The sequence below is a fragment of the Eretmochelys imbricata genome, chromosome 2 (assembly GCF_965152235.1).
Source record: "Eretmochelys imbricata isolate rEreImb1 chromosome 2, rEreImb1.hap1, whole genome shotgun sequence".
Taxonomy (NCBI): domain Eukaryota; kingdom Metazoa; phylum Chordata; order Testudines; family Cheloniidae; genus Eretmochelys; species Eretmochelys imbricata.
In genome coordinates, this window is record NC_135573.1 from 46350983 (window position 1) to 46367200 (window position 16218).

At 42.2% G+C, this 16218-nt stretch overlaps 1 protein-coding gene across 2 annotated transcripts in view; it reads right to left on the bottom strand.

Moving 5' to 3' along the window:
• Positions 1–1789: 1789 nt before the first annotated feature.
• OSGIN2 (oxidative stress induced growth inhibitor family member 2) overlaps positions 1790–16218 on the bottom strand; it is a 29308-nt gene continuing 14879 nt past the window's right edge. Inside the window, exons 5-6 of one of the 2 annotated variants that reach the window (XM_077810048.1) lie at positions 8734–8825; positions 1790–3584 (exon numbers count right to left, since the gene is read on the bottom strand). In XM_077810048.1, the coding sequence (XP_077666174.1) occupies positions 2534–3584; positions 8734–8825 (1143 nt within the window). In that variant the 3' untranslated portion in view covers positions 1790–2533. Of the gene's footprint in view, positions 3588–8733; positions 8826–16218 lie in introns of both variants that reach the window. The other variant, XM_077810047.1, reaches the window with a different exon arrangement.

Sequence of the window (16218 nt, forward strand, 5' to 3'; positions counted from 1 at the left end):
AAAAGTCCAGATCCTACGTAACTATACTAACAAGCCTAAAGGTTTGCAGGATCAAGCCCCAAGTTTATTAGTAAGCACAGACAGACTGGACACTATCCAATCTATTTGTGCGTATTACTAAATTAATGCAACTCAAGAGGCACATGGTTGGGATCACAGAATATGTATATCACCCATTATACAGTCTTGAAGTGTAAGTTATCAAGGGTCTTTTCTGTATTCTGGTCAGGTTCTTATATCTTGTCCATCATTGTGATCTTTTTGGGGTTCGAGCTTCATTTTATTCATGTACATAAAGGCCTTTTTAGTCCAAAACTATCATCATATACTCCACAATACACTTAAGAGCAGACACTAATGAACTGAATTAGACAACATGTCTTCTACCACATTAGATTTGAGTTAAAGTGCCTGGTAATGGATTAAACTAAAACTGAACACCTATCCAAAGAGGGTACACACGAGTACTTAACTAGTTCTGAAAATTATTATTTAGAAACTTTCAGTTTATTGTTTGCCCCAGCTACAGTGAGTAACATTGGGTTGTGTCTATAGCAGTTTATCTAAATACTTGGGCTTGAGACTCTGGGTCAGGGATGGGTAAACTTTTTGGCCTGAGTGCCACATTGGGGTTGCGAAAATGTATGGAGGGCTGTGCCTACCCAAAAGCCTTGTCCCACCCCCTATCTGCCCCCGAATGCCCCCCTCAGAACCCCCGACCCATCTAACCCCTCCTGCTCCTTGTCCCCTGACCGCCCCGTCCCGGGATCCCTGCCCCTAACCACCCCATGGGACCCCACCCCGCTGCTCCCTGTCCCCTAACTGCCCCGAACCCTATCCACACCCCCACCCCCAAACAGGCCCCCCGGGACTCCCACGCCCTAGCCAACCTGGCCCTGTTCCCCGTCCCCTGACCACCACCCCCTGAACCTCCACCCATCCAACTGCCCTGTCTCCTGACTGCCCCAACCCCTATCCACCTCCTCAGGACGCCCCCTGCTCCCTGACTGCCCCCGGGACCCCTTTCCCTTATCCAACTCCCCCGCTCCCTGTCCCCTTACCATGCTGCTCAGAGCAGCAGGAGCTCACAGCCCTGCCGCCCAGCCGGAGCCAGCCACGCTGCCCAACAAGAGCGGCAGGCCAGAGCACTCATGGCACGGCACGCTGAGGCTGCAGGGGAAAGGCCAGGGGCTAGTCTCCCCGGCCGGGAGCTGAAGGGCCGGGCAGGAGGGTCCCATGGGCCATAGTTTGCCCACCTCTGCTCTAGGTGTCACCTTAGAGAGACCAGAAGTGTGAAATTTAGTATGTGCCCATTTGCAATCTTGAGTTTGCATCCTTGTCACTCCCATAAGCAGAGAATGATGATTTTCCAAGAACATTTCTATACAGGCTCAGTCATTTGTGTATGGTGACAGTTTTAGACCATGGCTTTTAAAAAAGAAATATGAGTGGTTAGAGACATCCTAGTTGTAATGTTAAGCATTACCTTAGAAAAGAGCAGGAGCCAGTGCTTGGACTTAGTAAGGGAAGATGGGAGTGTCTGCTCTCTATCTCCACCTGATAAGAGATCCTATTCAGTCTTCTTTAGCGGTATTGTGAGAAAAATTGTTTACAGGTTTTACAGTTACTTCTCAACAATATTTCCTTTTCAAACAGATTTTTTTTCAAAAGTAAATTAGGTATTCACTATCTTGACACTGTCGTAAGAGCACTTACATCAGCACTTTATTATTTTACTGTAAACCAGAATATTCTTGGAAAGTTACATAGCAGTGTAATAGAGAATAGATCTCTATAAAATCCCTATATTATGGTCCTTATGCACTTATGGAAGTGTAGGCATACACTTGACAAAAACATTAGTGGATTGTCAAATTAGCAACTAAGCTTAAAGGAATGCTGTTCTCTCTTTTATCCCAGTACCAAATTATGATGGATCTGGTTTAACTGTTAAGCCAATCTTTTTCTACTTGTAGAAATCCTCTTCATTTCTTGTAAAGACTGCTTTACTAAGGGCTAAATAAACGTTTATACAAATGCCAGTATTACTATGGCAAAATAAATATAATCCTTGTTCAAAATACACACACTTGCTTTGAGACCAAAGATCATCATAAGGAAAGCTTTCTGCTCTTACAACTTAACTTTGATTTATACTTTCACGATGAGTATATTTTGCGTGGTGAAATACTAAGAAGAAAAGGCAGTGCTTGGGCAGACATTCTCTTTCCAGAGCGTAAGTGTGCTCTTTCCTTGGAGCAAGAGACCACAGGCAAGTCAATGTAAGTTAGTCTCATTTGCTGTCTATCTGGAAGAAATTCCAGTTGGGGGACAGAGCACTTAAAACAGCAGACCACACTTCCGTCTTTTGAAAGGGGTGAAGTAGTGTAGCGTCAGCATCCTCTACCAGGCAATACAAGCATGACTTGTATACATAACAAAAAAGAGGCTACTAATGAATTTAGCTGTCAATGTGTTGCTTGTTAGAGTATGCCTGCAATTCCATATATGAAAGTTTATATGACCGCATGTTTTAGGGGACCCCATCCCCACCGCCGCCTCTTTCAACAATTAGTTGATGTTTCTTCTTTTGTCTTGTAGCCAAACATCGTGCAATGCCCAGTGCACCTCCTTTTAAAAACCGTACAAAATTGTCTCCAACCAGTGGGCCTAATGCAAAAAGATTGGCTTCCTTAGTGCACTCGTAAGTATATGGATCAATCTCAATAGGATTACCCTTGCATGTGATTGGCTGGTTTGGGCTATGACCTATCCCCTGACCATGGTCCTTTAGAAAGAACAAATTAGGGTGAGAACCTATCAGTACTAAGGCTACGGAGAACTTGAAGATTTTCTTCAATCCAGAGGCACTCTGTAGGACACATTTCATGTCTGGCTTGAAGGAAAGTACACGGTGCTCAGGAAAACTGGTGTAAGCAGAATGCAGATTAGAGTCCACAGCATGTGACTGAGTACACATCATATGATAGACCTTATGGTATTCAGGATAAAGCTTTTTAGGCAGCTGTTTGAAAATTAAACTTGGATCAGTAACCCTTCTACGAAAAACATGAATTACAGGGATGTTATTGTTGTAAGCACACAGTACTGCGTCAGCTGCTGAGAGTCCAGCACCCACGATTAAGACAGGGTCTACTTTCCCACGTAGTTTTCCTTTGCTGATGGCAGCTCCAAAGTCAGACATGGAATGAAACACAAAAGGAAATTCTTCTCCTTCAACCTGTAGTCGGCCAGGAGAATCAAAAGTTCCAGTCGCAAGAGCCACATTCTCAGCAAAGAGGCAGAAGGGCACCTGAGAGCCATCTGTTGTTCTCTGATAACCTCTGACTTCCCAATTTCTCTTGATCAGTGATGACTGTACATCTTCCTTTTCCATTTGCAAATGCTGTGTTGAAATATCTTCACTCACTTGGCTTTCATCTTCGTCATCCTGTTCTCGGTAAAGTCTTGAAACAGATGTTATGTAAGCATTGTCTCTGAAGTTCTTCTGGAGGCCCATGACTTTAACATACTGTTTATAATAACAAGCTATTTCTTCTGGCATAACTCTGTCACTCTTTATACTTCTGAAACAAAAACAAAAGGCTTCCAGTTAACATTTATGCTCCAATGGATGGGTCAAACATCACATTTGAAATATTGAATGTACACATTCAAATTTAAGCAGGATTGACTCAGACCTTCACTCTCAACATAACTACACTGAGTTCAATATGTTTTATTGTATGGAGTTTGAAGACAAGACTGTAAACTGCTCTTTTGATGTCTGAGAGACAAGTGGGTGAGGTAATATCTTTTATTAGACTCACTTCTGTTGGTGAGAGAGACAAGCTCTTGAGCTATACAGAGCTCGTCTTCATGTCTAGGAAAGGTACTGAGAATGTCACAGCTAAATACAAAGGCTTCTCTACACTGGCACGCTAGATCAGCACTGCTGTGATCGATGCAGCAACATCAATTTAATGGGTCTGGTGAAGACACAATAAGTCAATGGTAGAGCGCTCTCCCATTGACTTCAGTACTCCACCTCCCTGAAAGGCAAGTCAGCAGGAGAGCATCTCCCGCTGACATAGCACGGTGTAGATACCGCGTTGGGTCAACGTAAGCTACGTCATGCAGAGGGGTGATTTTTTCTCACCCCCGAGGGACGTAACTTACAATGACTTAAGTGGCAATGCAGACCAGTCTCAAGACTGAACAGATACTTTAGCATAAGTAGTTAGCACATATTCTAAGGGACTATTCAATGTGAAGTTGTCTGTTAACACCCCTGTAGTCATAGGACAAAAAGGGGAATTAGTGGGTTACACATTGTTGTAAAAAGCTATAAATCCAGTGTCTTTACTGAGAACAGGATTTTTAGTGTTTAGCAAAATTATGAATTTAACCTCCCAGGATCATCTTTTGAAAGTGTTGTAGAGGTTTCCTTTGAGGATGCAGGCTGACAGGTCAGACAGAATGATCAACTTGTGAAATGTGTTCACGCACAGATGACAGGGTAGTTTTATCATTTTCCTGTGAGAGTTCATTCGAGAGTGTAGTGATTGTCTGGTTTCACCCACATGGTTGTTATTGAGGCATTGACTGCACTGGATGATATATACCACCCATGATATGCATGTGTAGGACCCATGGATCTTGAAAGGTGTGTTGTGGGGGGTGTTGATAATTGTAGCCGTGGAAATATTTCTTCCTCACCCACCTTCTCTCTCTCTCTAATATCCTGGGACTGACATGGCTACAACAACACTGCATACAACTTTTGATTTCTGGTATACAAGACAAGTCAAGTTTGAAGAAAATTAGTTCTTTAATTTTAAAGATGGTCAGCAACTTGAAATTTTCATGGCTTTTTTTGAGTAAATTAAAAATTAGTCATTAGATCATCTGAAACAAGAGAACAGCAAACTCAGTTCATAATTTTTAACATCACTGAAATTATTTTCTTCCAACTTGGTACGTTTTGTAGATCTCATTAAGACTTCAAATCAAATTTGAAGGCTGTGCTATAAAACTATATAAATTCCAGTTTGTTATATGTTAAGACAATTTATAAGATTACATTTTAAAGCCTAAATACCAGATGTCAGAGCTGGTTAAGCTTTCAACCTAAACTCTGACTTGAGCACCTGATTTCTCAACCCTAACTGTGCATTAAGGGTAGTGTTTTGCATAAAATATATAAAGAACATAAGACCATAAGAATGGCCATATTGGGTCAGATCAAAGGTTCATCCACCCCAGTATCCTGTCTACTGACAGTGGCCAATGCCAGGTGCCCCAGAGGGAGTGAACCTAACAGGTAATGATCAAGTGATCTCTCTCCTGCCATCCATCTCCACCCTCTGACAAACAGAGGCTAGGGACACCATCCCTTATCCATCCTGGCTAATAGCCATTAATGGACTTAACCTCCATGAATTTATCCAGTTCTCTTTTAAACCCTGTTATAGTCCTAACCTTCACAACCTCCTCAGGCAAGGAGTTCCACAGGCTGACTGTGCGCTAAGTGAAGAAGAACTTCCTTTTAATTGTTTTAAACCTGCTGCCCATTAATTTCATTTGGTGGCCTCTAGTTCTTATATTATGGGAACAAGTAAAACTTTTCCTTATTCATTTTCTCTACATCACTCATGACTTTATATACCTCTATCATATCCCCCCTTAGTCTCCTCTTTTCCAAGATGAAAAGTCCTAGCCTCTTTAATCTCTCCTCATATGGGACCTGTTCCAAACCCCTAATCATTTTAGTTGCCCCTTTCTGAACCTTTTCTAATGCCAGTATAACTTTTTTGAGATGAGGGGACCACATCTGTATACAGTATTCAAGATGTGGGCATACCATGGATTTATATAAGGGCGTTGACGTCTTCAGAGAACTATTCACGATGACTCCAAGAACTTTCTCTTGATTAATTGTAGCTAAATTAGCCCCCATCATATTGTATGTATAGTTGGGGTTATTTTTTCCAATGTGCATTACTTTACATTTATCCACATTAAATTTCATTTGCCATTTTGTTGCCCAATCACTTAGTTTTGTGAGATCTTTTTGAAGTTCTTCACAGTCTGCTTTTGTCATATATATATTTATTTTCCACGTTTATTTAAATTGAGAGATTTTGATTTAACTAAGAACATAATGGCTCAGGCCAAAAGCTGCATTTTTCTCTGCGCAGTGTTGAGCCCTCAGTCAGTGTAACATAATCCTGCGCTTACCCCACTGGTAAAAGTTCTTAAAACTAGTGCACTACGAAAGGGTTAATTTTATCTCCTCATAGTGTCGTACAAACACTAACCAATCCTTACAACACCTGCAGTAGGTAGGAAGGCAAGTATTAGCTCAATTTTATGAGGAAATTGACATTGTTACTCAGTGTGTGGCTATGTAAGTCAGGGGCAGAGCTATGTAAGTCAGAGGTTAGAACTCAAGAACTGTGGACTCACAGGCTACACTTGCACACCAATCTGTCTCAGATTATTTGGTTTCTAGGACTAACTTCTCCCTCATCCAAGAAAAAGTATTCAGGTATCTTTATGAAGGCTCTCTTAGGATCCATGTATATAGTTAATTACAAGGGAAAGAAAAAAAAACCCGAACACCTACACTAGAAGAACTTTAAAGTTGCAATCTCAAGCATACAAAAGTTAAAAATGCCAAAAATAAGGTTTCTCAAGCAACCATAATTTGTCATCTTCTGCATCTGCATGATGTAATTAAAGATTCTATTATTTTATTTTTTCCACACAACCACTGCCTCACTCAGTATACAAGATGAATGGTGCTCATTGAATGGCAATTGTTCAATATTTCTTTTTAATCTTCGTCATTCTGTGTGAACCCAACCTTTTGCTGCTGTTTTTAATAATTAGGGCCCTACCAAAGTCACAGTACATTTTGGTCAATTTCACAGTCATAAGATTTTTAAAATAGTAAATTTAATGATTTCAACTATTTAAATCTGAAATTTCACAGTGTTATAATTATAGGGGTCCAGACTCAAAAAGGAGTTGTGGGGGGAGGGGTTGCAAGGTTATTGTGGGAGGGGTTGTGGTACTACCACCCTTACTTCTGCGCTTCTTCAGAGCAGGGCAAATGGAAAGCGGCGGCAGCTGGCCGGGAACTCTGAAGGCAGAGCTGCCGCCAGCAGCAACACAGAAGTAAGGATGGCATGGTATGGTATTGCCACCCTTACTTCTGTGCTGCTCAGTCAGCAGCTGCCACTCTCCGACCGCCCAGCTGTGAAGGCAGCAGCACAGAAGTAAGGGTGGCATGGTATGCTATTGCCACACTTACTTCTGCGCAGCTGCTGGCGTGGCACTGCCTTCAGAAGTGGGCACCCAGCCAACAGTCGCCACTCTCCGGCCGCCCAGCAGTGCCACAATCCCCCCTAAAATAACCTGTGACTCCCCTGCAACTCCCTTTTTGGTCAGGACCCTCAATTTGAGAAATTCTGGTCTCCAACGTGAAATTGGTATAGTGTAAGGTTAAAGCACACAAAAGACCAGATTTCATGGGGGAGACCAGACTTCATGGTCCGTGATGCGTTTTTTGTGGCCGTGAATTTGGTAGGGCCCTATCTATCTTACGGTGTATTAAATTCAAGCTTCTCAGCCTCACCTATTAGCCCCCACCAAAGTTTTCCCCCCACCTACACAGCTGATCTAATTTCTCTTGGTATCCCCTTCCCCTACCATTCCCTCTTCTGCTTCTTATGCTCTTTCCAACTCTTAGTCCTACGTTCAGTTCTTATTCCCACTCTTTTGTGCTCTTTCATGCTGCCTTCTATAACTATAAGTCTCCTTTTCCTCATCACTCTCTTTCTTCAAATCTTTCCTTAAAACCTCTTCAAACAGATTTATCATCACAATTAATAATTCTTACATGTTCTATCTATGAGCCCAATCCTGAAAACACAACTGTGCAGTGTTTATTCCCATGAGTAACTGCATTGATTTCATAGTAGTAAGCACTTTAACACAGTAGCACTTGTAGGACTTGTTTATAAGCATAGCATGAATTAAGTGTGCTAGAAAGTGCTCTTTAATTAAAAAACAAGGCTGTAGATGTTGTTTAAGATAGTACTATATTAAGGTTCAATTTTTAAGATGAGGATTTTAAACAGCACAGTGTAACTACTCCAAATACTATATGAATCACTTAAGCATTGGGATGATTGATGCTTCAGAAATGTCTACAAAATCCAATCCATTTTTTAAATATATCATTTGGCTCATATTTTATAATGGGCACTAGTAACTAATATATTTGTTTGGAACAACTGCTCAGATCCACTTTAAAGTGGCCCTGAAATTCCATTATGTAAACTTCTGAGACAAAGAGAGGTTTAAAAGAAAAAGACAAGAGTGACTAATTTCATTTTTGGCATAATAGCAGGAGAAAACAAGTGCACTTGTTAAAAACTTTCAGTCAGAGACCTTGAATAACAAGATTAAATACAAAGCAAGTTTACCAATTTGCTTTATGTACACAAGTTTATAATGAAAAAAATTTTCAGGCGAAACTATAATGACAAGTTTCCACTTTGTTAAATAAAGTGTACTATTGTCTAAGGCACTCAAGGAAGGAGAAGTGCCACTGTAATTATTAAAACTATTATCTAGCAGTTGTCAATTTTTTTAAAAAAATGTTCTATTTACTGCAGTCACATTTTCTGCATCTATCACTTTAAAAAACTTAAGTGTCTTTACCTGCGTTTACTAGCTGCCCAATCCTTAAACTTCAGTCCTGGTAACTCCATCCAGTCTCCAAAACTGATTGTCAATATAGAATCTTCCATAGTCTACGGGAGGGGGGAAAAAAAATCAAACTAAATGAATCAGGTCAATTTTAATAATTTTTTTATATGAATACATTTATTCTAAACATTATTAAAGTGGTTCCACTGCACTTATCCAGAAATAAAAAGGATGATGATGTATCAGTACGTGGACTGCAAATAAAACAAGATTTCATAGTACAATTAGGAAATAAAGTATGCAGTCTGATCATGGGGTGATAAACTTTGATAAATTTAATGGAGAAAAGCAGACGAATTACAGATGAGGAAAGTATACCTGGAAAGGAAAATAAAAGCAACGTATTGCAAGCATGGAATAAAAGTAAGAAAAACAACAAGTGCTGGGAGGCCAATAAAATATGGAAAACAAAGTCCTAAATCTTTAGGTAAGTAGTGCCTGTTATCCACCAAGCAAAGGACAGGTGGAAAACAAAAGGGGGGTGGTAGAGAGCACCACTACAATATATCACATGTTCAAAACTTTAATGACTAAGACAATTAACAGGCTCAATACAGTGGATAAGGTCAGAAGTCCCACAGTTAAGGGGAAATTTGGGTTCCTAACGATGAGGGAAACTGGATTACAAACTGTAAACCTCATCCTACTCCCATCAAAATCAACAGAAAAAAAACTTTCAATGGGTGCTAATCAGACTCTGTACAGGATATACATACAAGGAAAAAAATATTACAGCAAAAAAAATCAACAGAAAATAATGGCCAAGTATAAAAAGGGATCCTATTACCTAAAAGGGTGGAGCATTAGATGTGTTGAACATGATAAGATTCAGAAGAAACTGTGGAAATACAGAGGACTAGCAGAGAAGCCTCTGTTTCCCCTCCCACCATTTATCTATCTTGCGTATTAAGGTTGTAAGCGCCTTGGGGGTAGAGCTTGTCTTTTACTATGTGTTTGTACAATGCGTAGCACGCTGGGGCCCTCAACATCAGATGGGGCTTCTAGATGCTACTGTAATACAAATACTAAAAAATAAGAAACCTCTCAGATAAACAGAATGAGATAAAAATCAGTTCTACATGGCAATCTTATAGAATGACATTGGAAGATGGACTCTCCCTTCTGCGTACTTGAGAGAGATCAGCTTCAGAGCATTACTCAGTTGGAAAAGTGTTCTACATATATTTTTATTTGCCCCATTGAAGAAAGTGTATTGCATGGCTCTGGGAAGCAAAATCATCTTTTTAGTGTCTAACCTGCACAATCCTTAATCAGGAAGTGTGCAAGGACTCAATGTGTTTTAGAATGGAGGAACAGTGGAGAAATATATGCAATGAATTTATGAGACAGATGTGGCTTGGCCGTTATGGATAAATATACGGATACATCAAAACAACGGGGTAGAAACAGCAACTTTTATAATGTTAGGATGCGAGAAAGGTGTTACAAAACTGTTTAAGGATGTCCCTGAAAAAACAAGCACCTTGTCTTCCCTTTCAACCGCACTGCTCCTCCTACATACATACTATTGCCAAGGGTTACCATTTTGTAAGATCGTTTTCAACAGATATTTCCACTTTATTTACAAAAATAAGATCATGAAAGTTGAAATTAATTAAAGTGGTGGCTAATGAAGATAAGTGAGTCCACATTTAGGCGTAATAACCTTTTGCACTTCTACAGTGCCCTCCATAAAAGGATGAGTGTTTTGAGAAACAGATCCCAAATAAGCAAAGAAGAAACAATGTAAGGCACTACCATCATTAGAGTTTAGATCAGAGGTGGGCAAACTATGGCCCACGGGATGCTCCTGCCCAGCCCCTGAGCTCCTTGCCCGGGAGGCTCGTCCCCGGCCCCTCCCCTCCCCTGTTGTTCAAGGCACTGGTTCACACCATTTGATGTCCTGTCCCAGCTTGAGCCAATCCCTGATGCTTAAGAGGGGGCAAACAAAAAAACCAGCCCCAACCCAGAATATTTAATTTGGCTAACTGTGCATTAGGGGGGGAAAATTCCCTCCTGATCCCTGCAGGTGAATGACTGAAGCCAGGGACTTGATTATACTCAGTCTTAATATAGAGCTGTAAATATTATGAGCATATTAAGGGCAATGCAGAGCTCCCGTTCTCCCTATGGCCCATGAAGGGAGAGAATGAAAAGAAGGATTCAGACTCCAATACCAGAAGGAACCACCACAACCGTCCAGGCTGACCCCCTGCATACTTAGGCCATAGAATTCGTCCCAGAAGATGGATTAAAGCATGTATTTTAGAAAGATATCTAATCTCATTTTAAAGACTTCAAGCAATCCTGAGTCCACCACCTTCCCAGTAAGATGTCCTGATATTCAAACACTTTTACTGCCAGGAAAATGCATCTTATTTCAACACTGAATCTGTCTAATTACAACTTCCAGCCATTGGATCTTTGTTATGCCTTAGTCAGCAGGTTTGAAAAGCCTCCCACATTATTAGATACATTTTCCACACATAAGTACCTAGACAGAGTGAGATAAGATGAATAGGTTGAACACCTTTAACTTTATATCCTAAATCTCGCTTTCTAGTCCCTCGATTATTTTTGTGGCCCTTCTTTGAACTCTTTCCAGTATTTCCACATCCTTCTTGAAGCGCAGACACCAGAATTAACCAATGCTGTGCACAAAGGCAAGAACGCTTCCCTTTTTGTACTTGATAGCCCCCTTTTTATATGTCCAAAAATCACATTAGCCCTTTTCACCAGAGCATTTTACTGAGATCTCATATTGAGGCGATTATCTACAATGACCCTCCTAAAAGCTTTTCCAAGTCACTGCTTTCCAAGACACAGTCTCCCATCCTCTGGGCATAGCCTGCATTCTTTGTTCCCAGGTGTAGTACCTTGTAGTACCTTAACATATATTTTATTTTATTGGATTGTGACTATTTAACCAGGCAATTCAGCTCACTCTGTAACAGTAACATGCCCTTCTCATTATTTAGTACTCCACTAATGTGTGTGTCTTCTGCAAACCTAACCGCCAAAGATTTTATATCATCGTTTAGATCACTGATAAAATATTAGATAGCTATGAACTAAGAACAGTTCCCTGGAGAACCTGGTTAGAAACAGGGTCCATCACTGATGACTCCAATAAAAACTACACATTGAGATTTATCAGTGAGCCAGTTTGTAATCCATCTAATGTGTGTCCTGTTAGTTTCATATCATGCATATTTTTAAATCAAAATGTCACATGGTATTAAGTCAAATGCCTTGGAGAAATCCAAGTATACTATATCAACAAGACCTGTAATCTTGTTTTTAAAAAAAAAAAAAAAAAAAAGACAACAGGTTTGTTTGGCAAGATCTACCTTCCATAAAACCATGCTGACCGGCATGAATTATATTTTTAACTTCAAATTCTTTGTTAACCATTCCATGATTTTAGCTGTGATCACAAGATCACCTTGGGTGGAGAGAGTACTGAATTGATGGTTGGTGGTGTGTACACATGCATGAAATTTGCTATGTTGCTTAGACACAAGAACACCATCGCATCCCTGAATGTAAACAACAGATTAATTAGTTAATGGGTTCTACAGTATTCTAAAAAAAATGAGGTGAGATATGGAAAACAGTCTTAATAAAATAAAAGTTATCAAGCCATATTTACTAGCAAAATAATATAGCCAGCAGGCAAGTTCCCTGTTGAACTAAAGTTGAGCATTTCTTGTTCCTCTTCTGTTAAAATTTGCTTCCTGGCACAGAATTCAGAATAAACAGAGTGCTACAAGTCTGATAATGAACAGGTTACCACAATCAATGATAACGAAATATCAGCCCATCAATTTTATCTGCCCTGAGCAATTAGGTTGCTGCTAGCAGTAGTTCCTAAACTGTGATCTGTGGACACAAGTGGTCTGGAGCTGCTTGTGGTTTATGAAGAGCTGGCTGTTTGCATGGGCTGACGCTCTTATTGTTTCTAGCTGCTAAACTGCATTACAGAGATATAAAAAATGTATATGAAATACATGTAAAAGTAATGTTAGTAAAATAAGAAATTGCTATAGCTGACCTAGGAATGTTTTGCAATTGCTAGCGGAAGAGGAAGTGGGTCATATCACAGCACGTGAGCAGGGAAGTGGTCAGCAAGACATTTACTCTATTAGTGATCTAGGTTATAAAAAGTTTTGATGATCTCTCTAACAGATATGACAAACATAGGTATATGTTTGAGAGTACTGTATCAAATTTATAAATGTTATCTATACCTCTGTAAGCCAGGCAATGCATGCTGGCTGGCTGGGGAGGGTTACCAAGCTCTATCTAGGGCAGGGGTGAGCTAAGTATGGCCTGTGAGCTGCATCCGGGCCGCCAGCCATTTTAATCTGGTCTCAAGCTCCCGCTGGGAAGCAGGGTCTGGGACTTGCCTCGCTTCGATCAGGGTTGGGACTGCTCCGCACGGCTCCCGGAAGCGGCAGCATGTCCCCTCTCCAGCTCCTATGTGTAGGGGCAGCCAGGGGCCCTCCACTCAGCAAGCTGTCCCCCCCCTCCCAGCACCGCCCCCGCAGCGCCCATTGGCTGGGAACCGGGGCCAATGGGAGCTGCAGGGGCAGTGCCTGCGGACAGGACAGCACGCAGCAGATCTGCCTGGCTGCGCCTCCAAGTAGGAGTCAGAGGGGGGACATGCCACTGCTTCTGGGAACCACCTGAGATAAGCGCCGCCAGGAGCCTGTACTCCGGAGCTCCCCCCATGCACCCCAACCCTCTGCCCCAGCCCTGATCCCCCTCCCGCCCTTCGAACCCCTGGGTCCCAGCCCAGAGCACCCTCCTGCACCCCAAACGCCTTATCCTCAGCCCCACCCCAGAGCCCGCACCCCCAGCCAGAGCTCTCACCCCTCCCCCCATGCGCAACCCCCTACCCTAGCCCGGAGCCCCCTCCCGCACCCTGAACTCCTCATTTCTGGCCCCACCCCAGAGCACGCACCCCCAGCCGGAGCTCTCACCCCCTCCTGCACCCCAACCCCAATTTCAGGAGCATTCATGGACTGCCATACAATTTCCATACCCAGATGTGGCCCTTGGGCAAAAAGCCCATTCCTGATCTAGGAACTAGAATCAAGGTGAGGGGGAATTACTGCAGATCCTGGGACAGGTAAATAAATCAAGAGAAGTACCACCCCGTGGGGTGAATTGCATATACTGATACAGATCAGGTTGAAGAGACCCAGGAAACAAAGAAAGACCTTGTGGTATAAAAAGCCAGCATGAACTGACTGGGGGAAGGGGTGCATTTTGATCCAGCAAACTGACGTGACTTTTTAACCAAGAGGGGAAAAAACTCCGCTGAAGGGTTTGAAGAACTGATAAGGTCTCTACAGAAAAGATGAGAGATACCTAGTAAGCTGAAGCACGCATTTAGACTTTTTGTTGCTTAGGATAGGTTTTCTCTGTAATGCTTCTGTCCTAAAAATAAACATACTGTGCTCTGCATAAGGCTGTTTGGTCACTGGTGAACCAGTGTCTTCACCCTTGAGAGAGCAAGTGTGAAACTGCAGATGCTCAGCTGGGTCAGACCTGCTGGGATAATCACTGAATTGCCAGGGGCTTCAATCTAAAGCCCTGGTCTGGAGGGAGAGGAATGTAGGGCCCTGCCCAGAGAGAGGTGACTGTTAGAGGCCCAGCACCTAAGGGGGCATTCCTTGAGCAGATCACCGAGGGGGCCAGAGGTGCAGCTACCTGAAATTATGACAGTGGTAGTGGAACAAGCATCAGCCACAGCCTTGTCTTTAGGTAGCCTATATTGCTTCTTCCATCTGCTGCAGTCCTTGCCATCTACTGATGACTAAGGCTGTGACTTTGTCAGGGAGGTCACGGATTCCTTGACTTTCCGTTTCCTTTATGATTTCTGAAGCAGTTGGGGCTGCCCGAGCAGCTCCTGGGCCAATCACACTGACTGCTGCTGGGGCAATCTCAGGCCATACCACCCCCACAGCAGCAGGAGTATGGGAGGGGGTTCAGGGTGGCACTTACCTTGGGGGAGCTCCCTGGAAGCAGCAACATGTCCCTCCCTCAACTGGTAGCTCTGCGTGCTGCCTCCGCCCGCAGGCACTGCCTCCACAGCTTCCATTGGCCGCAGTTCCCGGACAATGGGGGCTGCGGAGCTGGCAGCACGTGGAGCTAGGAGCGTAGGGAGGGACAGATCGCCGCTTTTGAGAAGCTGGGTAGGAAACCTGCCAGCCCTGCCAACCCTCCTCCCCCTGCCCCCAGCACTAGCTCCTCTGATCACCCCCTGTGCACTTGTGGTGCCCCATGCTGCCACCCCAGCCAACGCTTCCCAGGCTGCCCCCCCCCATGCAAACCCCTGGGCCACCCACTCTGAACTGCCCTTCTCCCCACCCCCCAGCATCCACAGCCCCCCAAGTGCATCTACAGCACGCCCAAGATTTAGTCAGGAGTATAGTACAAGTCACAGGTGGGTCATGGTCTGTGAATTTTTGTTTACTGCCCATGACCGGTCCATGACTTTTATTAAAAATACCCGAGACTAAAATGTAGCCTTACTGATGACACAGAAAGCATCCTCCATAAAAGCTAGGGCTGCCCTTTACAGTAGGCGTTTTCAAAGATCCTCATAACAGCTTTTTTTTTTAACTGTTAAACATAAAAAAATTAAAAAGTCCAAGACTAATCTACTGTGTCATGGACATGAAGTATAGTGAATCAAAACTGAATTCTAATAATGCATAAAGAGGATTCTGTCAAGACTGAAAACTAAAAGGACAGTTTCACTTTCTGATTCTAATGTATTAGTACCATGCTGTTTGGGTTCACAAAGCTACAAGGGCATGGATACATTAAAATCCATTTGATATGTTTACCATTTGAAAAAAAAACCCCAACACCACTTGCCTTTTCTAACAGTTAAAAATAACCAGCAACCACCAAACATGGGATTTAACCTAAAAGGATTATATCCTTTTAAAATTACAGAATTTTTTTTGTAAATTACTCGTCTATTACAAGACGCAGACAGAATACAGAATCCCGGGATATTGGTAGTAAAATTCGGAATCAGACTTGCAACAGTTAGGTCAGCAATGTAGTTGTTTTTTATTAATCAAAATGCTGTGTGTAGTCTGGCAGTGAAGCATAAAAATATGGAAACATACTAGGAACACTTCCATTTTAATACGTTCACACGCAGGTGTAATGGGGCCTGTAGAGCTGCTGTGTACCTGCAACAAAACCTCTCAAATGCTCTCATTTCAGTCTCAAATTTATCTATGTTCCACAAAAATGTAGTGTCCCCTAACTTTTACTGCTGACCATTATTTACATCAAAAAAAAAAAAAAAGAATCATGAAACTGAAGTAACAGAGTTATTTATGCTAGCAAATGAATCCCGCAGCATTTTAAATTTCCTGAATATATTTTAGGCCTTCATTTTCGGTCTTG